Source organism: Symsagittifera roscoffensis, chromosome 1 (genome assembly GCF_963678635.1).
Source record: "Symsagittifera roscoffensis chromosome 1, txSymRosc1.1, whole genome shotgun sequence".
Taxonomy (NCBI): Eukaryota; Metazoa; Xenacoelomorpha; order Acoela; family Convolutidae; genus Symsagittifera; species Symsagittifera roscoffensis.
In genome coordinates, this window is record NC_087062.1 from 99,959,082 (window position 1) to 99,986,502 (window position 27,421).

The 27,421-nt window shown below is 40.9% G+C and overlaps 1 protein-coding gene and 1 non-coding gene across 3 annotated transcripts; both read left to right on the top strand.

Annotated features, from left to right (window-relative positions):
* Positions 1–1,522: 1,522 nt before the first annotated feature.
* On the top strand, positions 1,523–26,026 carry LOC134853391 (acetyl-CoA carboxylase-like). 2 transcript variants are annotated; one of them, XM_063869386.1, is made up of 7 exons: positions 1,523–2,423; positions 2,603–2,650; positions 10,938–11,098; positions 12,741–13,102; positions 18,036–18,317; positions 18,553–24,157; positions 24,799–26,026. In XM_063869386.1, exons 1-7 carry the CDS (start codon positions 1,842–1,844, stop codon positions 25,313–25,315), a joined length of 7,557 nt encoding a protein of 2,518 aa, XP_063725456.1. In that variant the 5' UTR covers positions 1,523–1,841; the 3' UTR covers positions 25,316–26,026. The 2 variants fall into 2 exon arrangements, with proteins under 2 accessions (XP_063725456.1, XP_063725463.1); XM_063869393.1 differs by lacking the exon at positions 2,603–2,650.
* Positions 10,846–10,918, top strand: Trnat-cgu (transfer RNA threonine (anticodon CGU)). Its single transcript has one exon. It is a non-coding gene; the product is annotated as a tRNA-Thr (tRNA).
* Positions 26,027–27,421: the final 1,395 nt, after the last annotated feature.

Here is a 27,421-nt window from a genome sequence, read left to right on the forward strand (position 1 = left end):
CTTACCAAAAAATTTTTCTTTTTGTTTCCATTTACTTGTTATGAGAACATTCTTTTGATGTCTTAGGTATTTGATTTTTAGAATAATTGCAATAAGATTCTCATTATTTTTTTAGCCCACAATTTATTCAAGTTTTTCACTTATCCTTTGAGACAATATCATTTGATTATTGGCATTTTGTTTTGTATCTTAAGTGTTGAAGCTCAGCTTCGCCTGTGCTTAAACTTCATATCTCTAGCTTGGCATGTTTGTCTAGAATTTCTGTTTGATAAAAACACTGAAAACGCCCAATTTTTTTTTTACACAAAAAGATTTACCGTTTTCTTCTACCTTTTTTGAATTTTTTTTATTTTTCTCGAAAATTTAGCTCCTAAATTTGAGTTTTTGGGTTCAATGAAGATAAAAGGTAGTGGAAAACTCCCCTGCATTAGCGGGTACTCACAACTTTTTCCAAACAAAAATTTATGGCCCTCGGAAAAGTCAGTTTTGGTTTTTTGACCGTTTTTTCTTGAAACTTTTTGACTTTCCCGAGAATAACTCTCACATATCTTAATTGTTGATTTCAATCGAAAATACATACTGCATGAATTTCTTCTGTCTAAGAGGTTACGCCCATTTTTTTGTAACCATAAAGCTGTGAGTCTCTGAAATGTCAAAGTTTTTATTTGTTGACCGTTTTCGGACTTGTTTTCGGTAACTATAGTGCCAAATCTGATGCCATAATTTCAAATGAAACAACAGCTTGGCGAAAGTCTCCTGTATAAATTGTAATTCCCCATTTCTTTTAGAAAAATGTTATGGTCTTGAAACAAGTCAACGTTGAGCGTTTTTTGGAAACTTTTTGACTTTTACTCGAAAAGTAGCGTGCGAGTTCTCAGATTAAGAGTTCAATCGCGAAAGCCGGTTTTGGAAATCTTTTCTAGTTTAGCGGTCTTGACCTGTCTTTTGCGGACACGTTTTTTAACATATTTTGAACTTTTGGCAGTTTTTTATAAGGGTTTTAAATTTTATTCAAAACTACCCTATCAAATCTGAGTTGAAAAGTTCAATCGGAAGAACCGATTGCTACAATTTTTCCTACAGAAGTGGCGACTCCCTAATTTTTTGAAATAAAAATTTTTTGTCCTTATGAAAATTCCAATATCTCAAAATTAAAAAGTTTTCACGCTTACTTATTTTAGTTACGAAACAACTAGTTTTGGGCAAAGTCCAATTTTTGAAATTACACATTTTGTACCGCATCAGTATTACAAAATCAAAAAATATGAAACATGTATCTCAAGCTTTAGCTGGGCCCCTAGTTGTATTTCATCGAGACATACGAAAGTTTTGGTTCACCTATTTTTTTTTCACCTAGTTTTTTTTTCGACTTGTTTATTTTGATGGATTGAATTGAAATTAGAACAAGGATAGCTGGTTGCTGTGCAGTTTAGGTGAGAAATCAGTTTGGAGACAACCTGTTTGCTCCTGAGTTAGTGGTTTCTTAATTACGAATGAAAAGTTTAAACCCTTTTGCTAGTTTTAGGTCACAATGTTAATACTCATTAGATGCAATTCAGTAGCATGCAGTCAATAGAGGTTGCACATATCGAAAATCTGAAAGTACGAAACAACGAACCAATTAGGTGGCCTACATTTGATTCAATTCATGTATATAAACCCATACTTGTATAAAAGATTAAAATCAGACGCCAGAAGAAGACTTTTTCGGGTCGACTGTTCAGCTGAGCAGCTTAAAGAAGGTTGAGTTCATTATTTCCATCTCAGTTCTGTTTCGAGTTGAAGGTCGTTGGTGTTTGCTTATCAACGAACTTAGCAAATACTTTTTATCAGTATCTCCAATGCCGTCAAAGGCCAAAAGAAACTCAAATTCGAAATCATCAGATCAAGATAAAAATTGTTCGACCACTTCATCTGAAACTGAAACTACAAACATTTCGTACAGAACAGCCTGGTCTGTGCATAAGACACCAGCCAGCTCATACAATACACCTTCAATGAACCAATCGGAAACTGGGACGCCTGGTGCTAACGAATCAAGGGAAGTGAAATTGTCCAGTGAATCAGGAGGCACTGCATCCGCCGACTCGCAATATTGTAGTCTGAACGAATCGGAACTTACGGCCTCTGCGCAATCTGACACTCCTAGGTCCTCAGGACATCAGAGTGACTTGAACGACTTACGAGTGATGCCGGAGAGTTCGGACCCGACTTGTGGAACGTCCAACCCCAATGTAAGCACCCCTGAGCAGAGTGGCAAAGTGCAGTTTGTGCTGGGGGACTCGGAGTCTCCGACCGAACTGGCAGCCGCAACCACTTCCGAGGGCGGCGATCTCAACACGCACATGCCTGTTAGACGCAATACCTCCAACACTCTGCAGAATAGTCCACTGAAACAGAGCTGGAGCAATCTCTCTTCCAGGGTCAGTTGTTTTTAATTGATCTAGTTCAAGTGCTGATTTTTAAACTTCGAAAGCGATTGTAGCAACATATATGTTTTGCGGCTAAATGTTGAACAAGTTGTCATGTTAGAATTTTCAAATGAGTCTTAAATAAATTCTGTAAGTATACGTCGCCTGACATTAGTTTGATTTTTAACCAGACTTATCCCTGGACCAGGACAGGAACTAACGCCTCACTGGACACAGTGGTTTGTATCTGTTTCCTTTTCTTCTGTTCTGTGTTGTCTTTCTTGCATGCTTTGCTACACAGTCATTTCTATGAATTAGTTGGGCTTATTTTTAGTTCCTCTACTCTTTAGTATTCTTAATTCTCTCCAAAGAAGTTCTGGAGCTGACTGTTTTTAACATCCCTAAAGGCATGCTTGAATACATCTTTGTTCCGAGCACTCACTCTCCTCAAATAAGTGCAAATGAACTATTTTCTTTCTTCTTGGATTTCGGAAAAATTTACCATAGGGAGACCCTTTAGAGGTTGAGACGATCGAATCCCAGAGGGTGAGACCCTCCCCCTACCACCGCAAATGAGAGCCATCCCCCCTGATGAGTATGGGTGCTACAGACCGATCTTTTAGCAGACTCAATATAATTAACAAGTCAGAATGCTACCTTCCACCGGGGCATTTTCAACTATTTTTCGGTTATAGCCCCGCAATGATGAAAAAGGAAAGTAAAAAAGCGTGTAACAAGCGTTTTCAGCGTAATTGTGCATGCTTAACGAAAGGATCCAGACGACGCCGCCTTCCAGTGGTGGATCCGACATCTTGGGCCCCACCAAGATGCAAATGGCGTCAAGCCCCCCCTCCCATTGGGTCGGGAGAAGCTCAGAAGTCTCCGGGTTTTCGGTTACGGAGCGTCTGAAGCCGGCCAGGCTGCTCCGTCTGCTCATCCTTATACTACTACTCCGCTCCGGCATTAATCCAAACCCTGGTCCAGGGCCTTACTTTTGCTCCCCTTGCTCTTTCCGCATCAAACGCACCCAGCCCAGTGTCTGGTGCCACATCTGTGGTTACATTCACCTTAAATGTAGTGGTCTTACCCACCTTAACCAACACCACCCTGACTACTATTGCCCTACCTGTACCTCTACCTACATTTTACCTCCCCCAGGCACCAGGTCCTCTAACTTGACCACCCCCAACTCCCAAACTTGTTCAACTTCCCTAACCGCCCCCCAACCCCACCTCCCTAACCCCCATCCCCCTCCCACCCTTCCCACCTCCTCGAATAATAATTCCTCCTCCCAAAATCGCGCAAATCGTAATCGTGTAAATAGTGTAAATAACTCAAGTTCAAACAACCATTTTAATCATACTGCTGTTAATAATGTAAATAGTTCACCACACCCCGCCAAAGGCCTTTTAAAAATCCTTCAATTTAATTGCAACGGTATCTCCGGAAAAGCACCCGAAATTGCCGCTTTCTTATCTCAAAATCAAATTCATATTGCTGTCTTCCAAGAAACTAAATTAAGAAAGAAATCTCGAAACCCCTCACTTGGCTCACTACACTTTAATTAGAAAAGATCGAGAAAAAGAAGGGGGCGGTCTTCTCATAGCCATACATGAGTCGATACAATACGAAGAAATAAATATTAACAACGATGGAACACTAGAGGCTATGGGCATATCAGTGGTAGCCAGTTCATCCAAGCTTCGTATTTATAATTTCTACATCCCCCCTCGCTCGAGCTGTCCCCCTGGTTACTCTGCGTCCCTTGCCGAACTACTTGAACCTGGGGACGCCTTAGTACTCGGGGATGCCAACGCACATTCACAACTATGGAACTCCAACATCGAGGAAGATCAACGCGGCTCTGTACTTAGCAATGAAATAACCGAATCCACCTTTGCACCATTAAATGATGACACACAAACCAGAGTCCCTTTTAACTCAGAAAACCAACTCTCGTCACCAGATATTTCCCTCGCATCCCAATCGCTCTTACTCTCCACATCATGGACCCCAATTAAATCTCTAGGATCAGATCACCTACCCATTCTTCTAGAACTACCCTTGGATGATTTTATAAATTTTTCACCTAAAAGGACTTTTATAAATTTTTTAAAAGCAGATTGGATCAAATTCACAGAGGAAATTGAGGAGGGTTTCTTTTCAGCGGTTCCACCTTCCGGAGTTGCCGCCGGAGAGAAATTCTTGAGGGACCTGGTGCTCAGGGCAGCACGCCACCACATCCCCGCTGGCCGTATTCGCCACTTCACTCCCTCTCTTTCCCCCGAGTCCACTGCCCTTGCCGCCGAAAGAGATTTAAGCCGACAACAAAATCTCCCCCCAGAAGTCATATCCCAACTAAACTGTAGACTCATGAAACAGACAGCAAAGGACAAAGAAAATAAATGGCGAGAATTCCTCCGGACTTGCGACTACCGCACTGGTGCCAGAAAGTTCTGGAAAGTGGTACGCTCCTTAAATGGATCTAAGCCCGTGGCAGGAAGACACCCCATTACTTTTGGTTCTAAACCCATACACTCACCTCGTGATATTACCAGCTCTTTTAACAAACATTTCACCAATGCCAGACCCCACGCCTCTGACAAACTCCTTCGTATAACGAGAAGAAAAATTGCCAAACTACCGCTGTCAGACAGCCCAATTTTTACCCCTGAAAATACTAAACAAGCCATTGCAGACAGCAAACCATCGCGAGCGCTAGGTCCCGACGGCCTTTGTAATATACATCTTAAACATCTCGGCCCACTTGCTACTCAATACTTAACATACCTTTTTAATATCTCTTTGTCCGAAAACATTATCCCCCAAATTTGGAAAAATTCAAAAATTGCACCGCTTCCAAAGCCCAATAAGGATCTTAAACAATCAACATCTTACAGACCTATATCCTTACTCTGCCCAGCAGTTAAAATTCTGGAGAGGCTCGTTCACCCCATCTTTACCAAACATCTCCCCAACGCCAAACACCAACACGGCTTCCGCCCTTTTCACTCCACCACCACAGCTCTCTCCACTCTCGAATTTTACATTTCAGACGGTTTTAACCAAAATCGCCCCCCTAAACGTACGGTACTGGCCACACTTGACTTATCTAAGGCTTTCGACATGGTGTGTCATCGCTCACTTGTGGAACTCGTTCATGACACTCCCCTCCCAAGAAGTCTAGTCCGCTGGCTAAGTAATTACCTTAATGGTCGACAGGCTGCCACCTCATTCCGTGAACACACATCCCCCCATCGAATAATCCACTGTGGCGTACCCCAAGGTTCTGTTTTATCACCCACACTCTTCAATTTTTATGTCCATGATGCACCGCCACCTCCCGATAATGTAAACCTTGTTTCGTATGCAGACGATTTCCACCCCTTCGCAAGCAGTTCCAATATTGATATCGCCTCAAACTCCATCAATAGCTACCTAAAAAGGCTCTACGATTTTTTCACCTCACGCAAACTAAGTTTCGCGTCCTCTAAAGGATCAGTTACACTTTTCTCCTCTTATAACAAAGAATTTAATAAAACACCTAGTGTTCTTTTAAATAACGAGGCGCTACCCCTAAACAAAAATCCAACAATCTTAGGGGTGACATTTGATCCAACACTTTGTTTTGCCACTCACTGCAAACAATCCGCTGAAAAGGCCAGACGCAGGATCGGAATCCTGAAGGCATTAGCAGGATCAACCTGGGGTCACTCCAAAGAAACCCTCCTCCTAACTTTTAAAGCTTTAATTCGCCCCATACTTGACTATGCAGCCCCCGCATGGTCCCACGCATCAAGTAACACCTCCATAAATTGCCTGCAGGTTGCCCAAAACCAATCCCTTCGCGTTGTTACTGGATCAAATCTAATGAGTTCCACTGCCCACCTGCACAGTGAATCTGAAATCCTAACGGTCAAAGACCACCATACCCTTCTGTCATCTCAATTTTTTATCTCTACCTATCGTTCCCACCATCCCATTAATTTTATACATTCACATCCCCCTCCTCCCCGTCTACTTCGCCCCTCAATTATAAGCTGCTTCAAAGAAGACACCCAGAAAATTTTAACCGACTTTTCAGTCTACGCAAACCACCCTCTAGTTCTGGACGACAGAGACGAAGTCTCCACTTTTATTTTTAAATACTACAAACCAATTTTAAAAGACAACCATACCTCCCTTGTAACCAAGTTCCTAGCCGAAACCCCTCCGTCTAAAGTTATTTGTATCCCTCCCCCAAAGATTGACCCCTCTGAAAAATCTCTCCCACGTCCCACGCGCTGTAAGCTCTCCCAACTCCGGTCTGGCTACAGCCGGCTCCTTAACACTTACCTATACCGCCTCGACAGCTCCATCTCCCACCTTTGCCCAACCTGTTCCCTTGCCCCCCACACAACATGTCACCTTTTCAACTGCTCCCAAACCCCCTCCCCACTCACCCCAGCAGACCTGTGGCTTCGGCCGGTAGAGGTTGCTAAGTTCCTTGACCTGGAGACAGAAGAGCCCAACCCGACCCGCGTGGGCTAACAACAACAACAACATGCTTAACGAAAGATTTTTTCACGTTTAAGCTATATAGTACATTGCAATGCTTAAAATTTTTTGTTTCGATTTTTCAGTTTGACTTCAAAGATTATTTCCTTCATTTTGATATTAGCAACCCAATAGTGGGATGCTGTCAGGTTTCCCCCACGGGCTGTGAATTTGGTCTTCAATTTGAACACTTAGGTCGTTTTACTTTTCGAGATACGACGATTTTTTTGATTTTTCAAAAGTTTTCAGAAAACTTAAATTAAAAAATAATCAAAAACATTCTCAACTCTGTAGTTGGGTGCTGACACGGTATTTCAGTGGTTGCAGCTCTTGCCTTAAAATTTCACTGCTTGTAGTTTTCATTGTAACTCTGCCTTAAAATTTCACTGCTTGTAGTTTTCCTTGTAGTTTTCGAGATATGACGTTTTTTTTTTTAATTTTTCAACTTAGGGTTAGAATTAGGGTTACAAATTTTGAATTTCCCAGCCCTGTACTTGTGGGCTGTCTAAGTGCTTTGTTTTTTTTTAATTTCAGAAAACTTAAATTTGAGTTTTCTTAAAATTTTGAAATTTCCAACCCTGTAGTCGGGGGCTGTCAGAGTACTCTCAGGAATTGTGAATTTTGCGTCCAAGTATGACTGCTCAAATCCTTTTAGTTTTCGAGATATGACGTTTTTTGTGATTTTTAAAAAAAATTCAGAAAATTCAAGGTTGCGAATGTTGCCTCCAAATACAACTGCTCAAATCTTTGTATTTTCTGTGATATGATGATTTTTATGGTTTTTCAAAAAAAAAATTAGAGAACTTAAATTTGAAGTTTCTCAAAATCGAAATTCCCAACGCTGTAGTTGGGTACTGTGAGAGTACTCGCAGGAGTTGCAAAGCTTGCGCTCAGATGTGACTGCTTTAGTTTCCGAGATGTGACGTTGTAAATGCCATTTAAAAAACTTTCAAAGAGATTCGATATGAAAAGCTTCAAAGAACTTATTGGTGTTTCAAAATTTGAATTGAAAAGTTTTAACATAAAAAACAAATTACCAACCCTGTAATTGGGTGCTGTCAGAGTACTTTCAAAGCTTTTAGATCCTTTTTCTAATATATGCGACTTTTTAAGAGTTGTTTAAAATTCGAAGCACCGGAGGTGCGTATCACGCTAGTTTTATTTGAAATTGAACACTGGGGTGAAGGATCTTAGAATTGAATTACATTTTCACAATTTTTTAATGTTTTTTAAAACTGACTTTCAAATGTTGGGAGCAAACGGAAAAGAGCCCAAGGCTATTATCCAGAGACTTGCATCAACTAAAAAAAAACTGCCAAAATGGGAAATAAACGGTGATTCAGAACGCATTTGGAGGTGCAAATTTGATATTTGGGTCCCTGAAAAAAGCTATTAAGAAAAATAGGTCGCTCCACTAAATTAAATAAATGCTCATCATATGTTTCGGAAGATTTAAGAACAAAAAGTGTACAAAGGAGATAGAGCGGTTTCATTAAAAACCAAGATCACGATTTACGCGACTTCTCAGGTAAGTTAATGGACGTTGCTCGATCGTTTTCAAGGTTTATTCTCAAACTTAGTTAACCTGCCTCATTTGCGCCTACTTCTTCGGTACTGTAATTGACATCACAGATGCAATGATAAGAAGTTTTTTGACGCACACTTTTTACATTAGGGACTCTTTTAGTTTCTGGGAACCCCTCTGTCTCACTTGTACCAAGAAGTTTCTTCAGTGACACATCTAATATTATTTTGATGATAGAACTACTTTTGTTGACTAGTTGTGAGCTAATTTTCTTAATTAGGAATGCTGGTCACCAGACGAAGTGCATTTTTGCGTCTCTCAATCAAACATGGAGTCCGGACGAAAAGCACAAATCTTGAACCTTAAAACGTGTTTTTCTTTAATTTAGTTGACTTTAGGTGAGAAGTGATGAAGAAACATGGTGAAACTTGTTTTGCGACCAAAAAGTTTACCTCAAAAATGGATCATTTTTTCCTTTTTAGTCCGAAATTACGAAAAAAAACTACCGAATCAATTATTAAAAAAATTATAGCCAAGTGGCCCTCTTACATAGCCCAACAAAGTTTTAGAAGTGTACTATCGTCATGAAATTGCCGAAAATATTTTAAAGTTTTGTAAATCAATTTTCACCATATAAGTTTTGCACAACTAAGCAAGTGTTGTCGTCATCAGTTTTCCTATTTTCGTCCGGACAATTTAAATGATCACTGTAACAGAAAAGACCCCATAAATGATTGACAGACAAAAACAGGCCGTTTGTCTGGGGTGCAGCTGTCGTTATTGAGAGAATTAGCTCGGTTTGTCAACAAAACTCGTTGTATAATCAGAATCAGTTTAGATGAGTCACTGAACAAACTTTTGATAAAGTGAAAAGGGTCCCTAATGGAAAAAGAGTGCTTCAAGACGGTAATGTAATGTATCGGGTGAATTCCCATAGGTTCCAATATTCATAGATTCCAAAATAAAAAATCAGTCGCATAAGTTCCAAAATTTATCTTCTTGAATTCTGATTGGTTGAAATTTGAGCCAACGAATTCATGGATCGATTGTTTGCTGTTCAATCAGCATAAACTCAAGCTGCAGAATAGTGACCGCCGCAGCCGCGCCAACGTGTTGCGAGCTTGCCACCAAAGGGTAGGACTCTATACGAAATTTAGAGCCGGTTATCGCCGCGAAGCGGCGACGCGCGCGTAGCGCGCCCACCGGCGACCTTAAACCGAGACTCGGCTAATTTAGTCTTTTGACCAATTGAAAAGATTTGGAACTTATGCGACTGGTTTTTTATTTTGGAACCTATGGGACTGATTTTTTATTTTGGAACCTATGAATACGCACCAATGTATCGATGTTGTGAATTGCAGTACCGAATAAGTAAACACCGAATAAGTAACGAATCGCAAAAAACTAGCATTGTCTAGGAATCGAATAGACAAATACTGTTTTAACCAATCAGAATCGAGACAAAGAAGAAATTAATAATTAATTATTATTTATTTTGGATTATTTGTCTAAATACTGACGTGTCTGAATGGGTGCCGGACATCAAGCCGACGGGACTTCAAGCCGAATCGTAAAATTTTCTCTCCAAGTCATGAAATATGATTAATTTGAAAATTTTGTCGAAGAATTTCTCAATTTCATGATCTTTATTCGGTAATTATTAGCGTTTTCATTAAATTTAAGCCTCCAAATGATGTTTAGGAAAGTTGAAAAATAAAACACGGTTGAAGGTAATTTTCTTTTCTTGTCTATAATTTATGCATTTCAAAAACCGGCTTATTATGGAGTAAAATAGCCTATGATTTTGACAAGCAACGTTTTACAGATGAAAAAATAATGATTTGAGGTGCTTGTAAAGTTTAATTTTCGGCCTGAAGTCCCTTCGGCTTGAAGTCCCGTCAGCTTGTTGTCCTAGACCCGCCTGAATACGCGGTTGCCTAAATACTGCTATGTTAACCCCCTGACCCATTGTGCTCTTAGACCATTCTGCTTATTGCTCCACCTCCGGAAAAGAGCATGCGACATTTTATTTGATAACTTACTGCTCACATGGCCCGATTGTTACTAAAATTGGCATGCAGAAGTCTGATTAGGCCATGACAAATATTTTTGGTCTTCATTCTTTACCTTGTGAAACCGCTCGGTACACCATAAAATTGATGCCTATGTGCGGTGGGGAGGAAAAGGAAAAAGAGCCAAGAGCCGAAGTTGGTCTGCTAGAAGACTCATTTTCCACTTTTTATGATGGTGAAAGATTGGTCTGCTAAATGGAAATATGCTAAATGCCACGCTAATATGAAAGCCAAGCATGAATATATCGTACTACATACATTAATATCTGTTCTATAATGAACGTGTTTCGCTTGCAAATGTGGCTCTGTAGCATAGTGGTTAATGCGCCTGTCTCGTAAACAGGAGATCGTTGGTTCGAATCCGACCAGAGCCTGAAGTTTTGTTTTTCTTAGGATCTAACTGCAGCCACTCCGCAGGAGTTTGTGGCCAAATTGGGCGGATCGGTTGTGATAGAGAAAGTTTTGATAGCCAACAATGGAATTGCGGCTGTGAAGTGCATGCGCTCTGTCAGAAGATGGTCTTACGAGATGTTCCGAAATGAAAGAGCAATCAAGTAAGTCCTTGTACAAATGTTATAGAGGTGTCCCATCTGCATCTCCCATCCCAACTCCCAAGAAACTAACCGGGTCGCTGATGTACTCAGAAGTGCTCAAAAGTGTTCAATTTAGTGCTTTGATGCTGTCAATTTAAGTAACGAATAAGTTTGCGTGAATGAGGCGGTTGGCGGTTTATTATGTTTGAAAAAAGTTTTAAGTTGTTTAATTGCGGTATAAGGCAAAACCAGTTTCCCCCCTTCCAAGTTCAATTTTGAAAAGCTTATTTAACGTTATCATAATGCAATGAAATTTGGCGTGGTGAACGAGTCGACAATTGTGAACAGATTTGGGCTCTTTTCCAGTCCCCCCCTTTCAAAATACCGAGTTTTATGTTTGTTTTATGTGTTATTAATTACGGCTAAATGCGTGATGTTACTTACGCTGTAAAGTATGAAGAACAAATCTGTTCAGAATTGTCGATTTGTTCACCACGCCAAACTTCATTGCATTATGACAATGTTAAATAGACTTTTCAGTATTGAATTTGAAAGGGGGGGGGGGAAACTGGAAAAGAGCCCAGATTTGTTCTTCATACGTTATAGCGTAACATCACGCATTTAGCCGTAATAACACTAAAAGTAACATAAAACTCGGTATTTTGAGAGGGGGGGGGGGGGGGGGCGACTGGATAAGAGCCGGCAAATGAGTTGAGTCAAATTGCATTGGGTGCAAGTGGGATAGTTGGGAGTCTAAGACTTAGATGCATCCCTGCGGAAAAAAATGTAGGGCCGTAACGCGGTAGGACTTAATTCCCCAGATCCAACCATCTTTTGTCGCGAGTTGCCTTTTCGGGAATGCATCTAGAAGCAAAAGGACCGAAAGAGTTTGATGCAAATACAGGGGCGGATCTACAATTTTCTCGAGGGGGGGGGGGGCGGATTTTCAAAAAATTTTCGAAAATTTTAACGACCCTTTTTTTTTAGGTCGACCAACTGATTTTTCGAGCTCTCCCAAAGCACTGTTTTGTCCCTATTTTGGCCACTTTTTGTGCGCCGCAGGCTAAATTTTGAAAAAAAAATAGGCCAAAAGTGGCGTTTTAGGCACTTTTTGGAAAATTTTGACCGAAAAAATGCGTTTTTTCGGCGCGCGCTCCCCCCCTCAGAATTAGTATATATTGGCGCCCAAGGCGCCTTTAGAAAAATTTTAAGGTTGGTCGGCCAAAACTGGATTTCTAAAAAGTACCGAAGGGGGGACCCTTTGGGTCGGCAGGGGGTCGAATCCCTGAGGGGGGAGAGGGCGTCCGCCCACCTTCCCCCCCCCCCCCCCCCTAAATCCGCCCCTGTGCAAATATTAGCCTAATTATAACGAAGCGACGAAGGGCAAATATTGTTAAGAAACATTTTGTTTCAATGTATCTATCCTTATTCATCCCTACTATACATGGTGTCCGGCAGGCGACAGCTGTTATGACGACAACCGCTTTTGGTGGGACCACTTTAAGATGACACTACACGCAATTTCCCCAATTGTATTTCTCAGTATTATATACAGCTTAAATTCGACCAGCTTATTTTACATATGATAACGCTCTTTTGTCTTGTCTTAATGACCTGCCCCCTCCCCTCCCCTCCCCTTTTAGTAGTGTTGTGGGATGCGTAGGTTTGTTGTGATGGCCACTCCCGAAGATTTGGAAGCGAACGCCGAGTACATCAAACTGGCCGACAACTACATCCTGGTGCCTGGAGGCTCCAACAACAACAACTACGCCAATGTAGAACTCATTCTGGACATCGCCAGACGCCAGCTGGTCCAGGCTGTGTGGGCCGGGTGGGGCCACGCGTCGGAGAACCCGAAGCTGCCGGAACTGTTGAGCCAACACGGCATTGCCTTTCTGGGTCCGAATGCGGGGGCGATGCACGCGCTAGGAGACAAGATTGCCTCGTCCATTGTAGCCCAGACAGTCGGAGTTCCCACGTTGCCCTGGAGTGGAAGTCACATCAAGTTATCCAAGGAGATTTTGGGTAAATTTTCTGACCAGTCTTGATTTTTTAAAATTATGTTCGGCTGATTATAAGGCACTCTCACGATATTTGTATCTTGCTTTCAAATTTGAGGGGAGGGGGGGGGGAGGAGGAGGAGTTTGACTGAAAGGTTGCTATGTAGGTCCCGCAACTGAAGAATTTGGTGTTGTTTAAACGGTCTGAAGAGAAGTAGGAGGGAATTATAGCGAAAGTTAATTTTTGTTCCACGCGACTTGACTGATGGATTCATTAGCTGTTTTGGATTCCGAAACTAGTCAGGGCGCGAGGAGCAACTAGGGTTCTTGGCTTTTTTGCTGTTTGCACGCTTTGATTAACCGCTTCACAATTTTTCAAGCCTTTTTTATTTTTTTTTCACCTGGATTAGAAACCTTACGCACTGCTTTCCAGTCACCCGTGCTACTAATTCTAAAACTCGCCTGTAGAGCTGTGTCGCTCAAACTCCTACGGGGACTCGAAACAGCTCGATCTTTTGTGCTCATATTTTAATTCAATGAATTCAGTAGTTTCAAATCGATCAAATTAGAATAAAGAATAAAACTTGAACTCCCTTATCTGGGTCTCGATCTGTCTCCTCTGGTGTTTTGGTCAAATGTTTTACTGTTTCAGTACCAATTGCTGGTATATACTCACACAATGGCACTCAAGAAAAGAACAGATATTGAGGCTGTTCTGTCATAAAGTCATAGAATTGATGAAATGGGCAAAAGTTGAAAATGTGATTTTCTTAACATTATAATAAGCATTCTTGAAATTGTTCTTATTCATAGAAACAGATGAAAAAAATGATACCACTGAAATTCGCATGTCTTGAAGTTTTTTAGCTCTAAAGATATGAAAACTTCAATTCGAATTAAACGGAACATATGTTAAGTTTTAATTTGAAAAAAATTTTTCTCTCGGATGGAGTTTTGAATATTTTCACTCATTTTAAGAGTGTGTGACAGATACACTGGACTAACGACTTTTGTGAGCAGAGGAAAAAAATTGTTTTTGAATCGTTGCTCTAAAACAAAAGAAGCGAGCTAAGCAAATTTTTCTGTCTTTCATTGGGATTTGAACCTGGTCATCCGTTGTGTGGGACCAAAATGTAAACAGTAGGCTATGAAGGTAGTTAAAAACCTTAAAATTTTCAAATTGTTTTTCTGTGCTCCTTTTAGTTTTAGTTCCCCGATCTTCCCGAGAACAAGTGGGGTTTCTCCCAGGGAAGTGAATAGTATTTGTACTTCTAATTTGCCGTACCTAATTTGGGGAGCCAGTTACAATAGAAAAAAACCAAAGAAAGTAGTGTAAACTTTGCGAAATTGTCGTTTTCCGGGTCAAAAGCATAATGTTAATAACTCGCAGTGGCTCGTTAAAAGTGGACTGAACTCGCGCGCTGCGCACGCACGTACGAAAGGGTGGCTGAAAAACGCCGACCAGCGAGAGTTAAGAAAATCAGGTGTTAAGAGTTTCGATGTCTCTTGGTGAGCGGCGGCGAAGTGGCTTATGTTTCGATCTCTCATTTGAAAGGTCAATTTTTGAACGAGATTGTGCCTACTCGATTCCTTGTCAATTTTCCGTCATAATTAGACTGAAAATAGGAAAAATCAAGAAAAAGTCCCAACGCAGGCTTTGTTGAAATAGCTTTACCTAATCAAAGATAATATGTTCAGCTGTGCGTTAGGCTAGGTTATTGCAAAACAGTAGACTTTTTTCCCGTATGAAACCTAGCTTATTAAATGATTTAATTAGTTACGCTTAAAATTGGCAAGCATTATCGAATCGGAACATAAATTTTTAACAACATCCCACTTCTACTGAATCATTTTGTTTAGAACTAATTTGTCAACTCCATCATTCCGTCAACGCACCGACATGTTTTAAGCAGTTTTAAAATTTTCTTTCCATTCGAAAATCATTTGTTGATTTTAAGGTTACTAACTGTGATTTTGCCGAATTTTTTTTTCCCAAGAGGTTTATTCGGTAACGGTTGCGGCTTACGTTACATCGGCTGAACTGCCCCATATTGCTTTGTTACAATGTTGAAATCGAGGAGTTATAAACCTAGAGGTAAATTCGAGACAAAGTCCTGAAGATTTTTTCAAACTTTCTTCAGTTTGGTGTCTTTTGTCTCAGTACTTCGGGTGGGGGGAGTTTATTAACTTCAGGGCAAATAATGTTTTAAAGCAGGAACTGTTATGTGCTTCGAGGGGGAGAGAGAGAGTTTATAAAAATCGAGGAGAATTTAGTTTTAAGCTCGAAATGTTTTATGACATTTTTTGGCTCAATTGGCCTGTTTTTTTTATTGTAGGTTTAGTTACTGCTTAATGTGTTTTGGCGATAAAACAAAAATAATGATTATATAACGATGAAAATGTTGTTCCCTGAAATGTTTGCCCCAAAATGAACTTCATTCGAGACAAAGTTCTAAGAATTTTTTGAACTGAATTCGGTTTGGTGTCTTTCGTTCCTTATCGTTTTTTTTGTGTGTGTCGGAAGTTGTGCGATGTTCTGCGTTGCTTCTATGTCAAATCTCTTATGTTAGTCTTGGCAATGATGGAAGTGAAGACAGTTTTGGCCGTTTTTCTGTTTTTTTAAAGCAAAAAATCTTCGAATTTGTACGCTCTAACTTGATTGTTCTTGCGCTTGATTTCGTAAGCGTCAATTAACGTAGTTTACACTCTTATATAGATCGCGATTTTTGTTGGTTTTTTTCAGGAAGGGTTTTTGTTCAGGCTCTAATTTTCTTTTTTTTGCGTTTTGATTTTGATTTCTTTTTAAGTTTAGTTCATTTTTGTGTTAAAAGGAAAGCCAACTTTAATATCGAACAGCGAAAGTGTAGAAGTCACGAAGAACGTAATTCCTTCTAATTTCGAAAATGGAATTTAATTATCAGATTTCCCAGCGAAATAAAAAAATTTACCTATTGATCCTGTTTATTCAATTAATTATATCAAAAAAAATAGTCAATTGAAATTTGTTTTTAAAATTCAAACAGCTTTAAGGACATCTATTTTTTTTCGAAAGTTGAGATTTTTTCAAAGACAGCATTTCAGTGTTTTTTTTCTATTTACTTGCGTTTATTGACTATTTCTTACAATTTTCTGATAGCTATGTTGACTTTTGTAGAGTTAAATTCAGTTCATTTGTTAAAGGGAAAGCAAATAACGCTATCTGAAGTCAAAAGTGAAAATGATGAGAAATGTGATTGACCTACCAGTTTCGAAAGTGGATTTCAAGTTAACATCTTGTGGAATAAATAATCTCCCATTGAATTTGAATCAGTCGTCAATTTTTATTGCTTTCTTCGTACTTTTGCGGTCTTTATTTACCGGACGTTTTTTCTAGCAAGAGTTGGTTCAATTTTTTCGATATTTTTATAAAAAGGGCCGTTGAATTAGGTGAAACAATGGTAGAGGGAGCGGTAGTAATAGCCAAAGCAATTTAAAGTAGATTTTAATTTGTTGGAGGTAAGCCTCTATTGAAAAATCGAAAAAATCAGACCCTTTTTCTCGTTATGCAGAGAGCTCTTTTTTTTAAAGTTCCAAATCAGGGTCAATGGAGTTTTAGTATGATATCTAACTCGACACCCTACGAGCTTTCTTTGAGGTAGCAAAATCAAGAAGAATAAAAAACACCCGCCATGGTTTCTATTACTAACAGCTACTAATAACAGTTCAGCAAAATGCTGAATTAAGAAGGACCTATAGTGGATCTTATCAAAGAATGGCTCTTCGCTCTGAATTAGTCTAACAAGCTTAAAGTTCATACCTCTTTTTCTCGTCACTGTGACAGTTTTTCTGTCATTTAAGTTTGAAGCTGAAATCACGGCTAAAACGGCTTTTATATAATATATCACGCAACTTCGTGTGACGTTTTTTTTTGGGCGGGGGGGGGGGGGGGGGGGGCGTTTGATTGTGCATGAAAGAAGCAACTGGCTGAAAATTTTTTCCTTCGTGTGATCGGAACAATGAAATTCAAAATAATTTTGAACTTGGTATTCGAACTTAAACTTAGATTTTAGTAAAAACGAAAGTGCTCAATAGATTCGTTTGAGGCTTTCTGGAGTAGATTCACATATCACTTGAAGAGATAACCCGCATGGGGGGTATTGAAAGATAAATGGTGTGATTGTGCAGCTATATACTGTTAGTAATCTGATCTTTTTCGGTTTTTCTCTGTCTTCTTCTGTATCTCATAACATGAGTGTCTCTATCATTGCAACTTTTCAAGATAATTATCCTAAGCACATGCTCCTAAGTGGGAGCTTCTCATGATGCAGGGGCCGAATGATGAAGTATTTAGCAGAAAATTAGCAGAAAATGAAATATAGCATGTACAGTTTGTGTAGATACAACAAATTTGGTCTTTTATTTTTCAAGTGTTCTTTAATTGGTATCCCTGGTTGACCAAAAATGCTTATCATACAACTTTCTTATATGGAAAATTTGCATCTCAAACAATTTCGTACAAATCTATAGGTACAGAAAATTGTAGGAACTTTTTCTGATATGTCATTGATCTGGCAATGTTTGAAAATTCATTTATCTGCAATCTGCTAATTTTGTAATCGGTTAGTATTTATTTTTGAGGTATGGATTTATTTGCTTGTTTTGAGATTTTTGCGATTGTTTTGAGATTTTTGCATACTCAACCTTGAATGTCTGAATTAATTTCCAATTTCGGTCCCTCCATCATGAGGGATCCACCCTTCATTTTTATTTACTGTTTTTTTTTTCAAAAAAAAAAACGGTTCCGATTTTTTAGAAATTAATTGCTATCCAGTTATGCGGTAAAAAAAAATATGGCAAGAATTGATGTTTGGACCAGAATTTAGGTGTGTGATACATTTTTGAAACAGTTGAAACGTTCCTTCATTTTGGCTCAAGATGTGCATGCATGTTTGTGATCATTTATTTCGTTTCTAATTTAGACAAGGGGCAGAAGCTGGTGATCTCGGATGAGATGATTGAGGAAGGGGCAGTGCAGACAGCAGAGCAGGGACTGCAGGCGGCCGAGAGGATCGGCTTCCCAGTCATGATCAAGGCCTCGGGGGGAGGAGGGGGCAAGGGCATTCGCAAGGTGGAGGCCAGGGAGGACTTCCTCAACCGCTTCAGAGCAGTCCAGGCCGAGTTCCCCGGCTCTCCCGTCTTCATCATGAAGATGGCCACCAACACCAGACACATCGAAGTGCAAATAATCGCAGATAAACACGGTCGGTCCAATTCTCTCGCATAAATTAATTTGACCTGTTTCTGATACATTGGTCCAATTTTCAGCCTCATTGTTTGACTGTACGTTTTTTCTCACGAGAAAAACTAAATATGCCCAGTTAGCCATCCCCCAATTTTCTCGATGCTAGGTGTTCTTATTAGTTTATACTTAGCTGTCTGAAATCTGGTGACGTAATACGTGTGTGAAAGCGAATTGAATATGGCTTTGCATTTCAGGAAATGCAATATCTCTATTCAGCCGTGACTGCTCAATTCAGAGGCGTCATCAGAAGATAATTGAAGAGGCGCCGGCAGTGGTGGCAGAGCCAGAGGTATTCATGGAAATGGAAAGAGCTGCCGTGGCATTGGCCAAAGCGGTCGGCTATGTCAATGCGGGGACAGTCGAGTACCTGTACACGGACGAGGGCTTCTACTTCCTGGAACTGAACCCTAGGTTGCAAGTGGAACATCCTTGTACAGAAATGGTCGCAGATGTCAATTTGCCCGCACTGCAGTTACAGGTTGCTATGGGAATTTCTCTCCACCGCATCAAAGACATTCGACTCCTATATAGAGAATCGCCGTATGCCGATAGCACGATCGATTTTGACAATCCTGCAGTTTACCCGCAGCCTAAAGGTCACGTGATTGCCTGTCGAATTACGAGCGAGAATCCGGACGAGGGCTTCAAACCCAACTCGGGATCTCTGAATGAGTTGAACTTCAAGAGCAGCAAGCATGTTTGGGGGTACTTTTCGGTCAGTGGATCGGGGGGAGTGCATCAGTTTGCTGACTCGCAGTTTGGACACTGTTTTGCATTCGGAGACACGAGGAACGATGCCATTTCGAACATGGTGATGGCGTTGAAGGAACTGTCGATCAGAGGGGATTTCAGCACCACTGTCGACTACCTGATCACGTTGCTCCAGACGGACGACTTCATCGAGAATCTCTTCGACACTAACTGGCTGGACAACAGAATCGCCAACAATGTCACTGCAGCCAAGCCAGCTTTGATGCCAGCACTGGTGGCCACCGCAATTCTCATAGCGGACGATGAGATCATGAACAACCACTCGCATTACAGAAGTTGTCTGGAAAGAGGCCAAGTGTTGCCGCCGTCAAACCTAGACGCATACAAATGTGTGGAGTTGATTCACGACTCAGTCAAGTATAAAATTGAAGTAACGTTGTTGAACCCGACTGAATACATTGTTCAGCTGAATGACTCATCCAATGTGGTCAGGTTCCACAGACTGAATGATGGGGGACTACTGCTCTCGCTGGAGGACAACACTAGCTACACGGCATACATGAAGGAAAGTGTGGATTCTTACCGGCTGCAGTTGAACAACCAGACTATAACGTTCGACAAGGAAAACGACCCCACTTTGCTGAGGGCCCCATCGGCAGGGAAACTTGTGGAATACCTTGTGGAAGAGAACGAAAAGATATCCATCGGCACTCCATACGCTACGATTGAAGTCATGAAGATGTTGATGACCCTCACGTGTAATATGGCCGGCAAAATCAAATTCGTCAAGCGACCCGGAACTATTCTCTCTCCGGGAATGCTGATAGCCGAAATCGAAATGGATGACAGCGCTTCGTTCCAACAGGCGAAGCTCTTTGACGGCCGCTTAGGAATCGTGCATCCACAAACAAAGTCAATGACGTCAGCCAAACCAAATGATGTTTACAAGCAAAGCTTGAGGAGTCTGGAGTACATAATGGACGGATATTGCATGCCAGAGCCCTTGTTTACAGACCACTACAGCAAACAGCTGTCGAGATTGATTAAAAGTCTGCGGGATCCGACGTTGCCACTTCTGGAAATGCAGGACGTCCTTAATACCATGTCTGGAAGGCTGAACCCAGGTCTAGATGTGGCCATTAGGCGTGAGTTGCAGAAGTACGTGTCAAACTTGAACGCTGCTTTATGTCAGTTCCCCACGAACAAAATAGTGACACTGATAGACGAGTTCATGGCGACGAATATCAAGAGCAAAACGGACCGTGACTTGTTTGTTCAAAACACTCAGCCTATTGTACAGGTAGCGACCAAATTCAAAGAGGGCCTGCGTGGAAATGCAGTGGCCACCTTCACAGCCCTGTTTGTGCGATACCTCTCAGTAGAGGAGAACTTCCAAATATACCACCTGGAGAAGTCGGTGAAGAGGATGCGCGAATCAGACATGAGCACTGATGTGGTGATGAGCTACATCAGATCACACGCGCAGGTGAACCGAAGGAACCAAGTGGTCATTGCTCTCTTCGACGCATTCGCCAAACACTTCCACCATCTCATTCCCAAACTCAAGTCCGTATTCGTCAGATTCACCGAGCTCAATCAGCCGGTGAATAACAAAGTGGCGCTAAAAGCTAGAAAGGCGCTGATCAGCTTGTACCAGCCCAGCTACGAGAGTAGAAAGAACACTCTCGAGGCCGTCTTCATCAAGATCCTCGACTCGGCGTCCTTCATTGACAAAGTGGCCACTACAGAATTATACGATCTCATCAATCAAGACATGGCCATTTTCGACGTGCTGCCGGCCTTCTTTTTCCACTCCAACTTACAAATAGCTTTCTTGTCCCTCGAGGTTTATATCAGGAGGTCTTATATTGCGTACGAAGTGCACAGTATGAGTCATGAGCAGCTGGACGATTCGATTCCGATGACTGTTTTCGAATTCAGTCTGCCCAAGTTCCACCCCAACAGACATCGCATGTTCCGCAGTCCAAGCATCATCAGCGACAATTTCTTCCCCGAAACCGACAGCACTGGCGAGAACAATATCTACGACAGAGTGGGAGTCATGGCTGCCTTTCCGAGTATTGATGTCATGAAAAAATTTGTTGCAAGTGTGATCCAAACATTCCCAGATCGAGAGCACGAGGGTTTGTATGCATCTGCGGCGCCCTTGTTCCGTGAGCTGGATCGTCCTTCGAAGCCTAAGGAGCCCATTCATATCTTGAACTTCATGGTGAAGGAGCAGGAAGAAGTGCAAGACTCCGAGTTGGTTCAGATCCTGCAGCAGATCTGCTCAGAAAACCTGAAAATGTTTTTGCAGTACAATGTGCGAAGGTGCACATTCATGGTATTTCCAAAGACGCCAAAAAGTATGGACTACCCTGCAAGGTTTTTCACCTTTAGATCCAGCAGTATTCTGGAGTATGAAAGAGCTTTCAACCTGCATAAAAGTGGAAGTGATCCATCATTGCGTGAAGTAAAATTCGCCGAGGATACATTGTACCGTCACTTGGAACCAGCGATGGCGTTCCAGCTTGAAATTCATCGAATGAGGAACTATGATTTAAGGATTCTGCCGAGTAACAATTTGAGACTCCACATTTATTTAGCCAAAGCTAAAACTGAAACAGGAAGTAAAGATTGCAGGTTCTTTTTGCGAGCAATTGTTAGACACGCTAGTTTGAAGACCTCTGCATCCGCCACGGAGTATTTAAAGAGTGAAGCTGAGAAGTTGTTGTTGGAAGCGTTGGATGAGCTAGAGCTGCATTGTCACAATGCCGACAACCCGAAAACAGATTGCAACCATATCTTCTTCAATTTCGTCCCCACTGTCCTCATTGACCCGGCATTTGTAGAGTCCTACGTGCGAGACATGATTGAGAAGTTCGGGCTCCGCCTGTGGCGACGACGGGTGCTGTGCGCCGAGTTGAAGTTCATGATTCGTCCGACAGAGGACTCGGAGCCGATTCCCATTCGAGTCACTGTTGATAACGAGTCAGGATTCGTATTGAAACTTCACACGTACAGAGAACGACTGGACACGGCTACAGGCAACATCATATTCCAATCATGGTCCAAACATGACTCAGGACCGATGGAAGGCATGTCTATCGGAACTGCGTATCTGACCAAGAACCATCTGCAATCGAAGAGATTTGCCGCGCAAACTCATGGAACTGGGACTACCTATGTGTACGACTACCCCACAGTGCTGCAGAACATAATCGCACAGCAGTGGGAAGATTTCAACAGGCAACACAGTCAAGTCAAAGTTCCAAAGACTGTGCTCAAGTGTCAAGAATTGGTGCTTAACACAAGTAATGAGTTGGTTTCAATCAACAGAAACCCAGCAGAGAACACTATCGGAATGGTGGCGTGGCGAATGACATTGATGACTCCGGAATGTCCTCAAGGACGAGAAATAGTTTTCATTGCGAACGATATTACATTCCAACTTGGCTCATTTGGCGTTGCGGAGGACAATTTGTTTAAAAAGGCTTCAGAACTTAGTAGGAAACTGAAAATTCCGAGATTATACGTTTCAGCCAATAGTGGTGCGAGAATTGGGCTTGCAAACGAGTTAAAATCGCTTTTCCGAGTGGCTTGGGATGATCCGAAGAAACCAGAGCGTGGGTTCAAGTACATCTATCTGACTCCCAGCGACTATAAGAAGATCAGTTCCAGCGACTCCGTTGAAACGGAGTTGATCGAAGATAACGGAGAGTCGAGATACAAGATCACCGCTATCATCGGCAAAGATCCCGGACTGGGAGTGGAGAACCTGCAAGGAAGTGGCCTGATTGCGGGAGAGACGTCACAGGCGTATCAAGATGTGGTGACTTATAGCATTGTGACTTGCAGAGCAATTGGAATCGGTTCGTATCTAGTGCGGCTTGGACAGCGAGTGATCCAAGTGGACAATTCGAATATCATTTTGACTGGATATGCCGCATTGAATAAGCTGCTAGGGAGAGAAGTGTACAGTGACAACAGCCAGTTGGGAGGAACGCAAGTGATGCATTTTAACGGTGTATCGCACTGCATTGCAGATAATGACCACGAAGCGCTGAAAAAGTTTGTGCTTTGGCTGTCATTTGTGCCTGCTTGCAAGAGTGGCGATCCACCTCTTCTCCCGGAATCGGATCCTGTGGACCGTGAGGTTGATTTCATCCCCTCAAAGCAGCCCTACGACCCCAGACACATGATAGCTGGAAAACATAATCACGACGGCTCATTTCAAAAAGGCTTCCTCGATGTGGGATCCTTCGACGAAATCATGGCCCCATGGGCGCCAACAGTTGTCACAGGACGGGGACGTATAGGTGGCATGCCTATTGGAGTAATTGCCGTGGAAACAAGGACTGTAGATGTCGAGACTCCCGCAGATCCCGCAAATCCAACTTCAGAATCAAAAATCCAATCGCAAGCTGGACAAGTGTGGTATCCCGACTCGGCGTATAAAACAGCCCAGGTGATAAAGGATTTCAACCACGAGGAGCTGCCAATCATGGTGTTTGCAAACTGGCGAGGCTTTTCAGGAGGCATGAAAGACATGTTTGACCAAGTGCTCAAGTTCGGATCCTACATAGTTGATGAACTGAGACAATGTAGCCAACCTGTGCTGATTTACATCCCACCTTACGCGGAGCTGAGAGGAGGAGCGTGGGTGGTAATTGATCCTTCGATCAACTACCAGGTGATGGAAATGTACGCAGATCCCAACAGTCGAGGAGGTGTGTTGGAGCCGGAAGGTACTGTGGAAATTAAGTTCAAATGGAAGGACATCAAGTTAGCGATGAGGCGAGTGGACGACACGTACAGGAGATTGGAAGACCAGTTGGCAAATGCGGACTTGACAGCGGAGGCGAAAGCAGAGCTAGAAGCGAGCCTCAAACGACGTGAGGAAGTGTTGGGATCTGTGTACCATTCGATCGCAGTTCACTTCGCCGACTTGCACGACACGCCAGCCCGAATGATGAAGAAGGACGTGATCAACGACATAGTGGACTGGAAAACTTCCAGAAAGTTCTTCTACTGGAGGTTCAAAAGACTCTCTCTCAAGAACATATTCTTCCGTAGAATTGTGCATACGTGAGTCTATTTACACTCTCTGCTTTTGAATATGCTCAATGTTTAAAAACAGATTTTATCAGTAAAGAAGAGCGAAAAATAGATTAGGAAGTTCGAGTGAAGTATTTACAAGAAACGAAGCGCAACATGGACAGTTCGATTTAGCTTTAGTCTTGTTTATTTAACCCTTTTTGTTTTGAGTTTTCTGTTGTTCTATACTGACCCTTTGGTTGACTTGATTCGTATTTTCCATTTCAAAGGTGGCTGAAGTAAGTGTTGAATACAAACCTTAGTTTCTGGAGTGAAAATTATCTGTTCTCCAATTCGTATTGGTTTTGGGTTAATTGATTATTGTTTTAATCAGTTCTACTCCATGTCTCAAGTTCTGGGGTTATCTCTCCTGGCTAGGGTACCAAATGTTTGCCTCAAGCTATCAGCTATCAAAAACAGACCCCCAAATTGATGCATTACGTTGGCTTGTTCAGAAGTTTTTTGTTGCAGTCACTTTGTAAAACTTAAGTTTGGTTGTTGTGCAATTGCACAAGTCTCTAGCAGTAACATTTTTTAAAAACAAAATTTGACCGAAAAAAAAGTTTTTAGAATCAGACTGCCTTTAAAGTATACAAATTCAGACTTAAATTTTGATTTCATGCTTGGCTTAGGCAAATATCTCGGAAGCAATTCTCGTCGATGATGCAGAGATGGTTCCTGGAAGCAAAAGGGGCCATGAGTATATCCAGCTGGACCAATGATGAAGAGGTTGCGAGATGGCTGCAGGGCGAACTGGACCAGGAAGTGGCCACAGGAAGCTGTCTGATCTCGAGGAACATCATGGACATTCGCCACCACAGCATCGTGCATAAGGTGAAAGAGATCATAGAACTGGAGCAGCCCAAAGTGTCCTTGGGGGGCACAGTGTTTGACCTGCAGCCGGGCAGTGGGGTGCCTATAGACTTGAGTCCTGTAGGACCCAGTGGAGCAGTTCCAGAGAGTCCAGGAGCGACGATGGCATCCGTGGATTCAAACAGTGGCAAGTTTGTAGACTTGGTTGAGGACACTGTCGCACAGCTGTTGCAGTTCCTCCCGCCCAACAGGCGCGCCAAGTTCCAGGGCCCCCAAACCTCCAAGTCCCTGGATGAAGTGGAAGAAGAAGTTGCCGATGTCACTGCTTCTGACTGAAAATTGCTTTAACTAAACATGAAATTGTATAAAATTGAAATATGTATAGCTGAGAAATGTGATAGAGCATTTGTTCAGTCGTTAATTGATTTACATTTTACACCAATATCTGACTAGTTCATACTAGTACAACGCTCAGGTAAACGTATGTTTTTTATTAAGCGTTAATAAACGATGGTTATTTTCAGCTAATAAGGTCTTGTTTTTTTGGTCTTTGCAATAATCAACGCAGGCGCTACCCAATGGTTTTCTCGATAAGGCAGAATTCCAAAAAAAACCTTTGCAAAATTTCTTTATCTTTAAAAAAAAAACAGACCAAAAACGAATTTTGGAATGTTTTAAAGAGAATCGCTTTTTTTTCGGCGAGCACTACCTCTTCAAATTTAGTATGTATTGACGCGAATTTGATAGAGAATTACCGACACGTGTAACTTGTTAAATAGTTGTTAAGATTACAAAAAAATTAGATCAGTCGTTTTTTTCTTTGCTTGAGTTTATGAACGCTTTTCCAACTGTCTGCTGGCTTTATTTCTTAATTTTCCATGCGCTTCATCAAATTATCTGCGATACTCGAAGTTGTTATGTAGTGATTGCCGATTGCTCACATTGTTGGGCTAATTGTATGCTAAATATATAAATGGGTAATATGCCGTTAATAATGTAAAGTTGATATTGATCTATTACAAAGATTTCAATTTATTTTCCATTTTGCTTTCGTTTCTTTTGCACTATTTAGTGCTTAATTGAAACTATTTCATTCTCCCTTATTCGAACCTTATTGTTCCTTATTTTTGATTTTTTGTTATATTACTCAAATTTGTGCAAAGGAGTAACCAAATTGAGATCAAATCAGTAGTCTGAATGAAAAAAAATGTTTCCACTAACGACTAGAACTGACAAAATTACCTTGTTTTGTTCTCCAGGAATCATATTTTTCCAATCACTTAGATTTTTATTTGAATTGTTTGTTTTTATTTGAGAGGCAAAAAAAGTCAGTCATTTTTGATATCAACTCCTTTTTGTGGTTTCTGAGTAATGCCGAAAAAAGATTTTTTGTATAGCCCATAAAAGAATCGAATTAAAAAGACATAAACGCATGACCTTGTTTTGTTCTCCAGGAATCATATTTTTCCAATCACTTAGATTTTTATTTGAATTGTTTGTTTTTATTTGAGAGGCAAAAAAAGTCAGTTATTTTTGATATCAACTCCTTTTTGTGGTTTCTGAGTAATGCCGAAAAAAGATTTTTTGTATAGCCCATAAGAGAATCGAATTAAAAAGACATAAACGCATGTCTATAGCGTTACCTAAAAGGAAAAAATCGATGTAAATTTAAGTGATTAATTGTAAAGGAACGAGTAAATTCTTGATGATGTTTGTTCGTTTTTTTTTCTAGGAAAAAGTTTTAAAATGCTCTAATAACTCCAGAAGTGCAGTCATACATATTGATGCATTTTTGAATGCCTTTAGCTATGCATGCAATTTTTAAGTTCAGTTCAATTTTTTACCCTTAAATTTAGGAAAAAATTCGCACTTCATTTACGAAAGCGAAAAGGGCGCAAAAACTTTGACGATTAAAGAGAATTGAACTTGCAAATTTCCCAGCGAAAAAACAATAAATTATTGATCCAGTTTTCTCAAATTGGGTTATAATTATCAAAAAAGTGCCAATCACAAATTTTTCTAGAAACTCAAAGAGCTTTCAGAGCATCTGTTTGTTTCTTTGAGGTTCGAGTGTTGCGACTTTTTCAAAAAACTTGTCATCATTTTTTTCTGCTTACTTGAGTTCATTGACTCTTTTCAAACTGCCTTGTTGGCTATGTTTTCATTTGCGATACTTTTTCCCCGTAAAAAATTTTTCTTGACAAATTCTGATAGTTGAATATTTTCCAAATAGCAGTTCAAATAAAACAAGTTCTTAGTTAATTATTGTTTTCAATTATTTTAATTGAAAAAATGTTGATTTTTTTGGACTTTGGTTCTCATCTTGATTTTTGCCCTCTGATTTTCCGTTTTTCCAAAAAAAATTTATCTGGTGCGCTTTTCAAGCAGTTTCTTTCCAAAGCTGGTTTTTTTGTTTTTGATTAAAACAGTTTTAAGTATAAT